This window comes from Pectinophora gossypiella, chromosome 12 (genome assembly GCF_024362695.1).
Source record: "Pectinophora gossypiella chromosome 12, ilPecGoss1.1, whole genome shotgun sequence".
Classification (NCBI taxonomy): Eukaryota; Metazoa; Arthropoda; class Insecta; order Lepidoptera; family Gelechiidae; genus Pectinophora; species Pectinophora gossypiella.
Genome location: NC_065415.1, coordinates 9,698,968 through 9,714,520, shown reverse-complemented (window position 1 = coordinate 9,714,520; position 15,553 = coordinate 9,698,968). Strand labels below are relative to the sequence as shown.

Sequence of the window (15,553 nt, the reverse complement as noted above, 5' to 3'; positions counted from 1 at the left end):
GCAGCTTCTTTTCCTCGGCTATACAGGTTGTGAGAAGCTACAGTAGTTTTAGGTGGATGACACATCCATTATGTAAACAGTGACGATTCAAAGTGTAATCTATGTTACCTATTGAATATTGATATTTTTCAATTTGAATATTTTGCTGTTATAACATAAACTTAAACCTTGAACTCGACTTTGTGAGATAATTAATATCACGTGGTGTCCAAGAATTGTGCTCGCTATGTTTAAGGCCTAAGTAATAGGGACACAAGGGGTAGGCAAATTTGTATAGTATATATATACTATCAAGTATACAGACGTGATGGTATGTTACGTTATGTGTTATAACCTGAACTATACAATACAATGCAGAAACTTTATACTGGGTACAACTATCACTAAACACACATCATAAGAAAATTACTTACATGGATGTCGTCGGGACTTCCTAGTAAGCCTCATGTAAAGACCTGTGTCAGGAAGCCCCGCTCTTCCTAATTGCTATTACAATTTTGATAGTACTTATATCTATTTATTTTAGAGAAATACTTATGAGATAAAATGTGTGTGTGTGTGTGTGTGTGTGCGCGTGCGCGTGTGTGTGTTTGTGTGTGTGTGTGTGTGAGTGTGTTTATTATCTATCCATACTTATATTATTATCAATCCATAGAAACAATAGAAAGTCGAATCGCATAGGGAGAACGTCTTTTAAATCTATACTACTTGTGCTACTACTTGTACTTGTAATGAAACAACCATGCGTTGATATTCTGCTAGTACACAACGGTTAACAATAATAATGCTGTCTTTATAATCTTATTGATCGAACTCACGTCCTAAGTGACCATACTATTTCCTTCATACTAATGTAGTCATTTTCTAAGATTGAAGGTTTGATCACGATTATACCGTATTGCACTACATTAGGGTTAAGGTTCCGAGATTGAAAATAGGTTTGTTTATTCACATATTTTTTTGCATAAGTAAGTAATCATCAATTCTTCTTTAACAATGCATATAACAATGGAAAAAGTTATGTACTTCTAGCCAATCAGTGCGTTCTTTCTGAAAACTAATTTAGTTAATATTTATTTTACAGCATTTTCTTGTAACTACATTGACATTTATTATAATTAATTCTACTAATTATGTGACTTTAATGATGTTAGCGAGATTGTTGACGATAATGAGCGCGACCAATTGAGCATCTAGTGTCTGAAGGCTATACGAAATTGTAAACGGTCACCGGATGGCATTGATTGCGTTTTGCTACGATACTACTTTCTTAATTGTCTCGTGACTAAATTAATAAAAAACATGCGATTGACATGAATATTTTTTAAACATGAATTTATGACTTATTACTGCGTCTATGCTGTTCTGGGAGCAAATAAAAAACATAGAACACGTTCAGCTGCTTGCCTTCCCGGGCATGTCGTCAAATCCGACAGAGGGATTGTATCCTCTAACATGATGGACTAATGTTATGGGCTGATCCCTTATCACCATAAGGCTCATCATATCCAGCTTACGATATCGTATCAACAGTGGTTGCAAGTTGTCTTTGATTACTTGTGGCTCTGCCCACCCCATCAGGGATTACGGGCGTGAGTTTATGTATGTGTATGTATGTATTTATAATTACCTATAGTTTAATCTCTAAACAAATGGAGACGCTGAGAGCTCTCAGTCACTCTGCAATTTCAGTACTCAGGTCATGTATTAATGTCCATTTAGAAGAAAAGGCATTGTTTTATTTAGAAACGTGGTAACTGCTACTTGCAAAGTGTTGATGTTGTCCAATTGGTTAGAATTACTTAACAGATCGATGAACAAGTATTGTAGATACGTCTTGGACGGCATTCACTTGACCAAACATGAATGATACACCAAACATCATTTGTATCGAATAATAATCGCAAAATCTCACATTATTTAATAATCATTATTCTTCATTTGACCATATCAATTTAATAAACTATCTAAAGGCCTCCAGCAGTGAGGAAACCAGCCTTATTTATCATTTAAAGAACAAACATATCAAACTTCATATAAGTAAGTAGATATAATATTCCTCTCAGCAATATTGTCAAATCCTTGATTCAACTAAGCTAAATAGTAGTTACTAAAGTTTCAATATTGAAGTTTCCGCTAACTGTCGTTCACAATTCGAACACAATTTTGACATTTATTCAAAAATTTAAACATTACATATATAAATTATAAACATAACAAAAATTATAAATATTTTAATATGAACCGTCGGAATCCGGTAAAGAACTCAGTAAGAAATGAAACATGAATTTATTTTAAGACGCGCGTTGAAGTCTTTTGTACGAGTAATTAAATCACCGAACTATTTGGATATAACTGATGGGTAATCTGATTATTTTGAGATATCACGATATATTGTAATTGTCTTGTGCCAGCCTGACAGACGTGTAGGCCATGTTCGTCAGGTTTGCAGATGTTGGCAAGGTGGCTGGAGGCAAGGTGGGAAATTGTGTCACCAAGGGCGGACTGATAGGGTGACATGTTGACCATATAGCCGTAGTCTTTGGAATTTAATATGTAATATTTTTTGGTATATTTACTCGTATATACAGATAATATGCCTTAGAAACAGGCTAATCTGGATTTTGGCTGCATTCCTAGATTTTGAATCACGCGTACGAGTTATATTGTATTTGGCGAGAGAACAAGAGATTTAGTCAATATTTTGACTATCCTAGATGAGTAATAACAATACTCAAGTAAAATCAAATATATTCAATTACATAATACAGGAAATTTTACGAAGCAATAAATTTAGATTCTTCTAATCCACGTGCTAAATATAATTTACATTACATAACGGTTGCCTTACAAGTAAAAAGTCAATAAACGGAATCTTATAAATATTGTCGAGAATTTATTTGTCTTGTCTGCCAAATATGTACGCATCCAAGTTGTTTGTAAATGTTTATTTCGTTTTGGTGGTTGCCTGGAAGAAATTTCTCTAGAGCAATAAGGCCGCCCAAATTGTACTGTATTCATGTGTTATGTCTGATTGTTGAAATTAAGTTCTGTGCAATAAAGTATATTTGATTGATTGATTGATATGTTCAGATAAAAAATTCAAGGGGATGACCAAAACATGATAAGAGATATTGTACCCAACGAAAGTCCAAGAATTATAAATGGTATGTCAATATTCATTGTTTTAAGTAAGTAGGTATAATGAAACATTACCCCCGATTCCTGCAGACACCGCCTAATTTTATTTTAAGTGATATCCGTCATTTTCTTATCCGTTGAAAAGGAAAGGGACGGATGATTGTCAACAAGTTAATTTTAAAATGAATGAATAACCCGGGCGAATAAAATAGGCATCTCGCTGGTACGTAATCCGTTTGACGTTCTATCTATTTAACTTTGTCGGCTTATTGGCCGATATAAAATTTTTAGACGGTTGTTTTAGGTTTCTGCTTAAAATTAAGGTGTATTCCATAAATTTTATGCCTGTCGATTACCCGTCCCTTTCTTGTTCAACGTATAAGAAAATGACAGGCATAACTTAAAATGAAATTAGACGGCGTCTGCGGGAATTAGCACCATTAATTTACTTCGTAAAACAATTTCACGCTTGCCACGTTACTATATTAAATTGTAGGGTAGGTACTTTAAGTAGTGAGCGCCGTTCGAGGCAAATCTACAATAAGTCACGACATAAATAAAAATAGGTAAGTACGCCCCTTGATCGTTTACAATAACCAGGCTAAATGAGTTGGTCAAAAATAAATTTAAAAATGATAATCTAAGATGATTAAAATTCAAACTCATTACGTAAGTACGTCGTTTGACACGTTTATTGATGACGTCTAACGTGTATTCAATTCACAATATGCTTTACAAATTCCATAGAAGTCGTTCGATAACGTTTGACGTTTCGTAAAAAGTATCTAATTTAACCAGATTGTCCTTCCGCCTATTACTGTGCTGTGGCATATGCCAGGGTGTGACTTTTATGATATGCCCGCATTGAATACCTATTCGTTTCTTTTCTGGTTCATACTTACGTAACGTGTCATGAATATGAGAATGTTTACTACAAGTAAGTATATAGGCTGGTGTGAAATATACAATACAATACAAAGACTCTTTATTGCACTTAAATTATATTAAAATAAATTAGGTAGTAATATACATACTTATCAGTATAATGTAATTTTCTGACAGCTGTCAATTAATTTAGCTATAATTAACGGAGCGTCAAGAAAAACGCTACTCATTTGACGAATTAATATTTTATATGAGTAAGAATTATATAGGAAGAGGAAATAGTTGAACCAGCCTCCTTCAAGATAACATTAATGTATTAGACCCACGTACTAATGCATAATATGGCAAACGATAATTTTAAATCGATCAGTTCACCGATTTTTATTCAATACTTATAATCGACCATGATATTTATTACGCAATTAGATCAAGATTGTTCGTTGAAGTCTTTTCTTATGCTATACTATTAAAAGTACTAAATAAATCAACAAGAGGGCTTATTTTCTTAAAAAAAATCTTTGTTGATTTCATTCTATTAGTCCAGTGTTCAATAGGTATTAAGTATTCTAGTGGATTTTTTAATAACATTGACTACTAAATGCAGGTATATGTTATCTAAAGTCAAAGTTAAAATCATTTATTCAACGTTATTATCATAGATAAATTTGTACGTCAATTTATACAATTTTTAATCTAGGTACTACGAGATTTCGAAAGGTGTTATGGCTGAGTAGAAAATAATATCCGGTTTCCAAGCTCTCTGTGTAGCAAATTTTACTACGTTCACGTACACCGGTGTATAATAAAAAAAAAACGACTCATATTTTGTTAACGGACATTTGAAAAAATACTCTGCTCTGCCTCTATACAAATGATTATTTTATTATTTTCTTTTTTCCAACTCTGGATACCTTCCCCTTCAAAATTATATTTTGTTACATTATAATCATGATTTTATATTATTTTTTTGTTCACCAGTTATTAGTATTATGATCAACACAACAAGAAGACAAACCTTTATCTATAGTTATGTTATAAGCAAACGAAAAATGTAGACATAGCTTTAAGAACGTCCATTCTATTGAAATATTGCTTTTATAAATCACAAATACACTCCACTTAGATATGCAGATGTCTATTATTAGTCCCTACGTAAATCTGAACTATTATTAAATATATTCTATCTACGTAATACTTGTTGAATGTGTTATTTGTATAACGTGACTTACTCTACATATTATATGGAATTGTAATGGTATACTTACAATAAAGTATATATTATAATGAACATTTAATAAGGTACATTCACGCTGACTCGACTGGTGTAGATAGCGGTACAAACTGCAACGTTCACGAAATATATCGTTAATACATCATAAAGTCGAATGGTTTTCCTTTACGGGTCGAAAGGACAGACAGGCAGTCGCTTCTGTAAAAAACAGGACCTGTCAAATGACAGGTCCAGTTTTTTTTAAGATTTCTTCATGTTAGGTTAGGTTAGTGGACCCCCGGGATAACGCTAGTGAGACGATAACATAATAAAGTGGAATCATAGCAAAGTTGTGGTTATGATATACTCTGTAAAATATTATTTCTATCATAAAGGCTGTAAATTGCTTATCTGAGTCATTTTATTCTCCACACATCTTGATAAACAATTTTATTATCATTTAATCGTGTGCGGCCATTGTATAAGTTGTCATGGTTTTTAGGTATATCTACTATAAAACAACGAATACAAGGCACTTTACCTTACTTTAAGTTATTATAAGTATAAATTATTTGTATTCATTGTAAAGTTCATCCCGGTAACGTTGCACAATTCATACATATTATACGACTCATATAATCATACACTTCTATCCTGCAAAGATTCTTCGCATACCAAAGTCGTTTACAATGCGCCTGGTTGTTTTTTCCGAGCAATCATGCAGATAATTATATTGTATATTTTTATATCTGTAAACACATTGGTACGTGAAGAAAATATTTTTGGTACACATGATACTCACTTCCAATTTGTAGCCCTATTGACCATATATTTTTTTAACGTCTTGCTGTTAGTTTGCCTCTGATGGCACTAACAACTGGGCCGAACAAAATTGAAGCCTCTCACCCCCAATACAAAGTATAAAATAACAGACCAGAGGGTGCCCAGTAGGGCCGCGAAACTATGCTCAGGTCGTCACCACGCTAGCGGTTTTGGTTTGTATTTGAATATAAGTAGTAATTTTGAATTACCGTTCAAGCCTGTTAACGCTTATGACAATGATGATCAGTCGCTGATGTGCCGATTTGCTATGTAAACCTCAACAGGCGCTTTAAAGGTTGTGACTTGTGACAGGCACATAGAGCAACACGAGGCGTAAATTCAGACTTCATACCCAGTACTTATTGTTTATTATTATTTATTTATTATTGCAAGTAAGATGATATTTTATATATTTTATATCGATAAAGATAATTATGTTTTGTTTTTATTAATATGGTACTTATGCTATTTATGTAAGATAACAATGAATGTGTATTTAATTTAAAGAAAATGCAAATTTTCCGTGCGTCCAACACTTTTACGTGCCCTTCCAAGCACGAAGGAAATTAAACAAAAAGTACTATTTATACGGTCACCCATCTATTAATTGACCGCATACGAGGCTGCGTTCTTAACCTTGTTGATCGGATCGGAAATGCTACAAAGCTACCGGTTCCTTTTAATCAGTTTATTTACTGCCAGTCGCGAGATCTTATAATGTATACTAGGCTACTAATACAAATAAATACATATATACGTCGACAACTGCCTCTCAATCAACCATTGACCGTTAAAATATATGAAATTTCTGTCGTGCCGGCCTATTCTTATGGAAGAAAACCTGTTAAAGCACGTGTTGCCATTTTAAAAAAATACTTACATTATGATTTTTTTTGACGTGACTTATTGTAGATTTGCCGCAGATGGCATTAACTACTTGGCCGGACAAATGGGGAACGCTGATGGCTCTCACCCGGTACAACGCTTAAGACAACAGGCCTGAGGGTGCCCAGTTGGGCGCGAACCTCGGCTCAGGGCGTCGCCTGAGAGGATATTTGAAAGAAATAATCGACCCTAGTGGGTCGATAGCGATAAGCGCTGATTGAGGGAAATCGTCGACCACGCCGGCAGGGTCGGTATCGGGGTCGTGAAGTGTGGTTTATTCCCATTGGCCACCACCCTGTTTACCACCACTGATGGCCCGTGACACACGACATTAAATATTTTCCCATCCGCCACCAGTGGTGGTCTACGGGAACAATCTTTTTAGGGTATACCCATTGGCCACCACTCTTGGCCACCACTGGTGGCTAGTGACACTACATTAAATTACATTCCCATTGGCCACCTTGATAACTGAGATATATTATTAATTATTTAGTATTACTAATATATAAAAAAAACAAATATTCTTGTTTTAAAATAACATTTATATTATTAATTATTAGCACAGTTTGAATCAAATTATAATTAAATATAGTATTGTAAATATTGCTATAAACAAAAAGTTAAAAAATAATTATGTATGATACAATGATTTGTAAATTAGCACAGTTTGAATCAAATTATAATTAAATATAGTATTGTAAATATTGCTATAAACAAAAAGTTAAAAAATATATTCATTGTTACTACACTCTGACTATTAGGAACTTTCTATTGCTGATTATTGTTTAAATTTGTATGTACGTAGATGAAACATAGATAAGTATAAAACAATTGTTGTAAAACATGTGATTTAAGCTGTGATAGTAATAATTTTAATTTGGTCCTATTTACAAATCATTGTATCATACATAATTATTTTTTAACTTTTTGTTTATAGCAATATTTACAATACTATATTTAATTATAATTTGATTCAAACTGTGCTAATAATTAATAATATAAATGTTATTTAAAACAAGAATATTTGTTTTTTTTATATATATTAGTAATACTAAATAATTAATAATATATCTCAGTTATCAAGGTGGCCAATGGGAATGTAATTTAATGTAGTGTCACTAGCCACCAGTGGTGGCCAAGAGTGGTGGCCAATGGGTATACCCTAAAAAGATTGTTCCCGTAGACCACCACTGGTGGCGGATGGGAAAATATTTAATGTCGTGTGTCACGGGCCACCAGTGGTGGTAAACAGGGTGGTGGCCAATGGGAATAAACCTGAAGTGTTTGGTGTCGCGAGCTGATTGGCTGCCTCTATGGCTAGAGTAATCGGGTCGTCTAGGGATCGTATATAACATTTTGAATCAACAGGTGTGTGCCATACAACAGGCGATGGGTCATTTCAGGTCGTGCCCAGCGTGCCCCAACAAATCCAGCTGGAAGACGTGATGAAGTCTGCCAATGATGGTACATTTGTAGCGTGAGCAGAATTGCTTTCGACCTGAAAAGTTGAAAATTCAGTATTCTTCAGAACACGTTAATAATTTACCCTAGTAACACCTTAGTCATACATAATTATTTAAGTACTTATTCCAAATTACTATGTCGAACATTGCATGCAATTTAACGGACGTGGCGTTACCAATTTAAGTTCAACGCACTAATTTCTCATGATGAAGGTAACATTAACGTAAGTGAATACATATTTTTTTACGTTACATGTAAATACAATGGATACAATTCTAAGTTGTATTACTTAGTGTCTTTCAAACAAAAAATACCTATTAGGTACCTACCGTTTTTGTTAACATTGAATAGAGTAATTTCTTGGTTAAAGTGCAACGAATGCTTGTGAGTAGTAAATTCATGAATTTAGATGGATTTATTAATTTTTAAATAATCGTAAGTCTTACAGTTTTCTAAAACAGCTATAAATAAATTAAATCATTAGTAAAGTACATACACATTTGATGAGACTATTCTTTCCAGAAAAAAACAATAATACTTACTTAACTTAAAATAATAATGAATAAGTAAATAATTTATCCGTAACTTTATTATAATTTCACGTATTTTTTATATTTACACTTAAATAAAACAATACAATAAATAATACTTTACAGCACTTAAATAGAGCATCATAGTAATTATCTTCGTCTAAAAAGGGATGCTAAACTAAAACCGTGGTAATCCGGCTCTACGTTTTTAATATTGTTAGAGAAATCTGTGGAAGCTTCTACTACGAAATCCTCTACGCCGTCAAACATTGCTTCAAATAAATCTTTCAACGTATACGCGCTTAGTTTCTTCAACAGCTGCACTTTTGAATGATGAAGTATCTCCATAGCGTACTCGAGCACGTGCGATCCAATATCTAAAAGAATTTGCTTGAATTGATTTTTGATTGCTAACAAGACAGGACTTAGTTCTCCTTCGTCCATTCTTGACTCGTTCAAGTCACTTGGCGACTCGTCTTCGGGGAATATCTCTTCATCGGAGTCTAAGCCAAGGATTGTGAGACCACTCCTCGAGTCAGCAATAGCATATGTCGAGACTACGCATAGTGCCAATGCGATATAAAAAGCTGTACGGGACATCTGAAAGCAGAAACAGTCAAATGTTTAAATGTTGTCAGCGTTTATGTTACATTAGAACTTATTATCGGGTGAGAGCACTCAGCGGTCCCCATTTGTACGGCCAAGTAGTTTTTTACCTTTATTAGAGAGGAACTTTGCTAAAAATAATATGTCGCCCTCATCAAACACAAAACAATAACAAAATTCAAAAGCTCAAAAAAATGAACTTAAGTAGGCCTGTAATACCTCAGAAGGCTGGTGGTAAGAAGACTGATAACGTAGCCACTACTATTAACTACTAACATAACCAAGATAGGCATGAACAAGTACACTGACATGAAACCTGACATATTTTCTACAAATAGTGCAACCTACTACATTAGACAACATTTTTAGCCGATTTGGTTAACAAATCTAGAATTTTTTATAATAAAACGATCTATTCGGGTTCTTTAGTTAAATGCCAATCTGTGTGACACTATTTATTTAATAATAAAATTCGTGCACACGCATCCGATACAAAACAATACACCACCGAGATAGCACAGACAAAATTATAATGGCCGCGCACATGCACATAGACAAAAGATCGTTGCTAAGGTTCTTGTGAAAACAAACCATAAAGTAGAGAGTAGAGCAAATGTTATCTAAGAGTTTATACACACTGACATGAAATAATTACAAAATAAAAGAAATGCGCGGCGGTAATGGCTACTGGCGGAATGCCAGGGCAGGGTGGGTGCCTCTGGTCGCCCTGAGGGGACGGTCTGATGGGGTGTCAATCACTATAACGCACCATAACCTAAAATAAAAAATAAACGTACCTTCACTCAGGATCAGCTCCGTATCTTTCAGTGATTTTACTATAATGACGTCACAGGAAGCTTAATCCTTTTATAAGTAGTACCTTTTTAGCAATTAAGTAATATTTATCATTTGGGTTCATTAAATAATTTGCATAACATCGAATGATTAGATAATATAATGGAGTGCATCATAATATATAAATTAAACGATTTAAGGAGAACAAATTAAGATTACTTGCGATTTGACTAACTCCCCAGATCACATTCTCATGCATTATATGTTGCTAGGTGAATTTATCGAGAATACAAGATTGCATATCTTAATAACTCGTCTGCTCGGGAACTAAGAGAACACGACCAGACACAATGTTCAATCTATTGTGTCTGGTATTTCGACTGATCAGAGGTTAATTATTTAATTAGATAAGCATAATAAATTCTGTCTTTCGCATACGGATGTGACATCGTAAAGAAAACTTGGAGAGATGATTCAGATTATGATTCTGAGTTGATATCAAGTTGAATTTTCCGTCACAAAAGTATGGGACTGAAAATAAAAAAAAAAAAAAATCATGAATTTTCCGATAGGAAATTCCACTTGATATCACCTCAGAATCATGGTCTGAATCATCCCCTTCAGTAAATACTTTCTTTTTTTCTTCTTTCTTTCTTTCAGTATTTGTTACGATGTCACTAACACCCATACGCACTTGTATGGCTTGTACCTGGAGATTGATAAAAAAAAACATTTGGACATTGTTTAAAAACAATAGCAAGCAATAAATAACTAATAAGTACTTAATTTAATTTTGTTACCTACAAATCTAAAGTGTTTAAGTAATTTGAAATTCGTTATGAGTGTACCAATCGACGATAAGCGCTTGCGCAGACGACATGTCGAGGAGAGCCGGAAAATTTTACGATAGAATCGCATACTAGACTACCAACGCAGATGTCGCAGTCACAAAGACTACGACGCCAATGCTGCTGGGTACGCGTTCGCCGTCAAAAAACCCGCCTCAAGACCCTTAAGCTTCATGCACACAGAGCCGGGGAAGCGGGACTTTTCAAAGTGAGACTAAGCATGCACTTTCTTGTAACAGTGCATCATTTTGCCACAGTTTGTGTTTCCCAAACGATATTAGAGTTGTCCAGGCTAGAGCGTTGCTTAATTTTGTACATATGTCAACAAGTACCACTGGGCTACGAACTCTTCAATCTTTCCCTTGACACAAATTAACTTCAAAACCGATAATGGAAAGATTAGATAAAGAAAGGACTATCTATCAATAAAATCTGTAATTTGATATGTACTCATTCAGACTTATCCACTAGAAGGACCAAGTTCCAAGAACAAAAGGTCCAAGTTTGGTAAATGTTTGTTTCCTGGTAGTGATTGCCTGGAAGAAATTGCTCTAAAGTAATAAGGCCGCCCAAATTGTACTGTATTCTTGTGTTATGCCTGATTGTTGAAATTTAGTTCTGTGCAATAAAGTATATTTGATTTGAAGGACTGTCAGTACTGGTTACAATTAAGGTAATCTGTGGTAATGACTTAAGAGCTACAATGATGTTTGAAGAAGTTTCTCTGAATGAAAAACTATCCTTGTATATTACCTTGAAAGCTGAAAGGGTAGCATCAGAAATGTGTTGGGGTGAAATAAGCAATGTAAGGGATGGAAAGTGACCAATCAGAAACAGAGGAGGAAACATTACAAAAGCGGACAGAAACAAAAGTCTGAAAGGTCTAAATATCACATACGACCAGTATTGTGAAAGTGGTATAATTTCATCATTACCTATCTCTATTGAAAACTTTACTTTATTTTTCATTTTTTTGTACAAGTATGTAAGTGATGATAGGATATCTGCAGGCCATAATATTTAATGGAAAGAGAAACTAATGCATAAGAAATGAAAATCAATTTGTGGCCACCCCAAACTCCTACTGCTAGTTTTAAAGACCTACAGCTGCGACTAAAACTAAGAAGTAAGGGTAGATAATAGCGAAACTGTGAGATACCGGATCGAATTAAGATAATCCACGGACGTGATTTACGCGAGCGTGGCAATGACAGTTCGCCGGTCGCCGGGCAGCGCGCGCGCACCGCTTCAGTCAATACATCAGCCCGTAGCCAACCGCTACACTCGCGTCCTAACATTTCCACTGAATTTTCACGAATATATTTCAAAACCATTTATGAAATTTCTGCTGTCCAACAATTAAGACATAAAGTGTTTAAAAATAGAATTACAATTTAAAAACATTTAAATTAATTCTCGTCATTTATTTGTGTATTATTCACACATGGGTGACGTAAAAGTTAGTGCTCTTCCAGACATTATGAGAAAGTGCTTCAAAATGGGGCTTTTCAAAAGTAAGTACACTTTTCCTAAAGATTATCTGCTAAGAATTTACAGTTTTAAAGAAAGTTGTATTCCGATTGATCGTAGACACTGCAATAGAAAATTATCAAAATGAAATACATAAATGTAAAACAAGAAAATTTATTTAATTGTAAATATTAATATAACAATACGTCACAAAAACAAACTTAAAAACTAGTCATTAAATAACCCGCCCCTCACTGTTCCCGGAATGTAAAATGTTTTCTTTTGACTTATAAAATTTCTAATGCAAACACGAAAAAAGATAAGACGAAAAACAAAGTTGTGAATTCAACGTACTAAAATACCATTTTCAAACAACTCCGTACAACTACTACTAAACTTAAAAATAAAAATTGCAAATGCGAAAAAAAAATACTCAAGATTTCTATCCACATATTTATGTGGCATGAATATTTTCTTGACATACCTATTTATCCGAAGTCTTCTCTGCATAAATATTTTCTTTAAGTAATATATGGAAATCATCAACAACGGAAGTAGTAAAAGTATTAAGCATGTACCACTTCCTTTATTTGTTTTGTACTACGTTGTGGATTGACAATTGACTCAAAACAGACACAATTAGTTTAACGATTAGGATTACTTGTCAAGAGATAAGACACAGACTAAAATGTGTAACATTAACCAAAATTACAAACTGATTAGTATAATGTATTTTTTACAATAGGAAACCAAATGGCTGCTACAATTCACACTAATTTGCTCGTAAAATCGAGTATGATTTTAAAACTATTTTAAGATTTACTGTAACTGAAAATATAATAAGTACCTACTAAGGAGTTTTCCGCATCAAAAGAATGTTTAAAAAAATTATCAGATAGATACCTACAGTAACGATAAGAATTAAAGGTAACAGTTTAAAAAAATACAGATCTTTAAAATGCAGATTGTGGTTTTATTAAATGCAAAAACGGAACGTAAGAAAACTACATTACTTCCGATTCGACTTAAATGTGTGCTCGTATTGCGTTCAATTTATCGGAAGCTGTTTACAAATATCCTTTTTATGACACTTTTTTGCTCATGTAAGTTTTTGTTCCTTTTCTGTTATATTATATATAAAATCATATTAACAATCAAGTTCCTTTGAAATACGTTTCCGTCCGTTTCTGGGCATCAGTGGCAATAATAGAAATAAAATAGAATTGTGTTTACTTCCTGGCGGGTTAAAAAGGCCACATCGAAGTAATTGACCTAAAAAGAAATTTTAATTTTATTTTCTTCGAAAAACCAACAGCGAAACAAATAATACATTATGTTACAATAAGCCAATTATAGGTTTTCGCAAATGACAACTTAATATCCATACTTACTTATATGAGAGGAAAACAGCAAACTCGCCAAAAAAGAAATATTACAATTTGACATTTGCGCATATAAAAGTAAGTGCGCAATGCAAACAAATGTCAAATAGCAATATTGCTTTTTTAGGTGAATTGCTTCGTTGTGGCCTTTTTAACCCCCCTGTTTACACATAGGGAACTTTAATCTTTCGGTCGAGCGGGCGCCGCTCGCTCACTGGTTGTGGCAATCAGGGCGCCGCATGCACCGGTGCAACCATACAATGCTCTATACAGCCCTGTTGCAATTTCTAAACAGACCAGAAATACACCGCAGAATTCGTTATCAAATCAACGTTGTAATACTGTTACGAATAATTAAGTAATTTCACTCTAAATAAATGTCTTTAGAATTTAATGTTCCGAATTTGAAATGCGTTGAGAATACTGTAATACTAATATCTAGTAAAGTGCCTTGTGTTTATGTGCGTACCAGAAACATAACAAGCGTGTCAAGAACATTATAATTACATGACTACATTGTCGTTTATCAAAATAATACATTAATATACTTAATGTTGGAATATTCCTAAACAACTAAAAAAGATGTTAAGTCTATTCATAATTAAATACGTCCTCCATAACTGTTTCACATGGATAAATATAGAATTATCATATTAGGAAACAAAATACTTTAAAAATCTACCACAAATTGAGGAACCTGTTACCTGCATAATATATTTTATAAATCAAAGTAGTGTTCAACATTATGATACAGATTAATTAATAAAACAGACCAATTATATTATCCTCGCTGGCTAAATTGTTATTACTTATTAGATTTGCACAAGTTATCTGTCCAAACCATTAACTTTATCACGAACAATACGAATGTAAGGTGTCGTAAAATCGCATTATTGTTTCGAAACTTTACAAGGTGTTGCATTATATGCTAAGATTATATGGGAATTCAGAATATTGCACACAGCTACAACTGATGCTGAAAACAATAGTACCCACGATATATTATTTCGCAAGATTAATTTGTTTAAAAATGTCTGAATACCTACTTCAAAAACACCTACTTAGAAATGACACCTGCGAAAGTGTAGTTATTTATACTTTGTGGTATTTATTGGAACGAAGTGTAAATGTATAAAAATTTACATTACATTAGCATCGTTACAGTAATAAGGTGTAAAAATTACCATTTTACAAGTAGTACTGTGAATAGCTGTAGGTACGTGGAACCACGTTTTATGATAGTTATTACGTGATAATTTGTAATTCGTCGTTATAATTTATTCCCAATGGTACTTCACCTCACAACCCACACGATAGAAGAAGAGAAGATCTTGTGAAAATATTTATTTAGTTATTAAGTTGTCGTGAATTTACTTCTTTAATTTTCGTTTCATACATAGTACCTAACATAGATGTAAACCCTATCGTGGTAGAGCCACTAGTCATATAGATGCCAGCAAATTAAAAATATTCCGCATCGTACCCGCTGTCAGAATTTTCAGTTAAGTATAT

At 33.6% G+C, this 15,553-nt stretch overlaps 1 protein-coding gene across 2 annotated transcripts in view; it reads left to right on the top strand.

Annotated features, from left to right (window-relative positions):
* Nucleotides 1-15,553, top strand: part of LOC126371234 (organic cation transporter protein-like) — a 52,180-nt gene that overhangs the window by 12,831 nt on the left and 23,796 nt on the right. Inside the window, exon 1 of one of the 2 annotated variants that reach the window (XM_050016502.1) lies at nt 12,433-12,703. The exons of the other annotated variant lie outside the window; for it this stretch is intronic. Coding sequence (XP_049872459.1) covers nt 12,634-12,703 — 70 coding nt within the window. The 5' untranslated portion in view covers nt 12,433-12,633. Of the gene's footprint in view, nt 1-12,432; nt 12,704-15,553 lie in introns of those variants that run through there. 2 annotated transcript variants of the gene reach the window in all.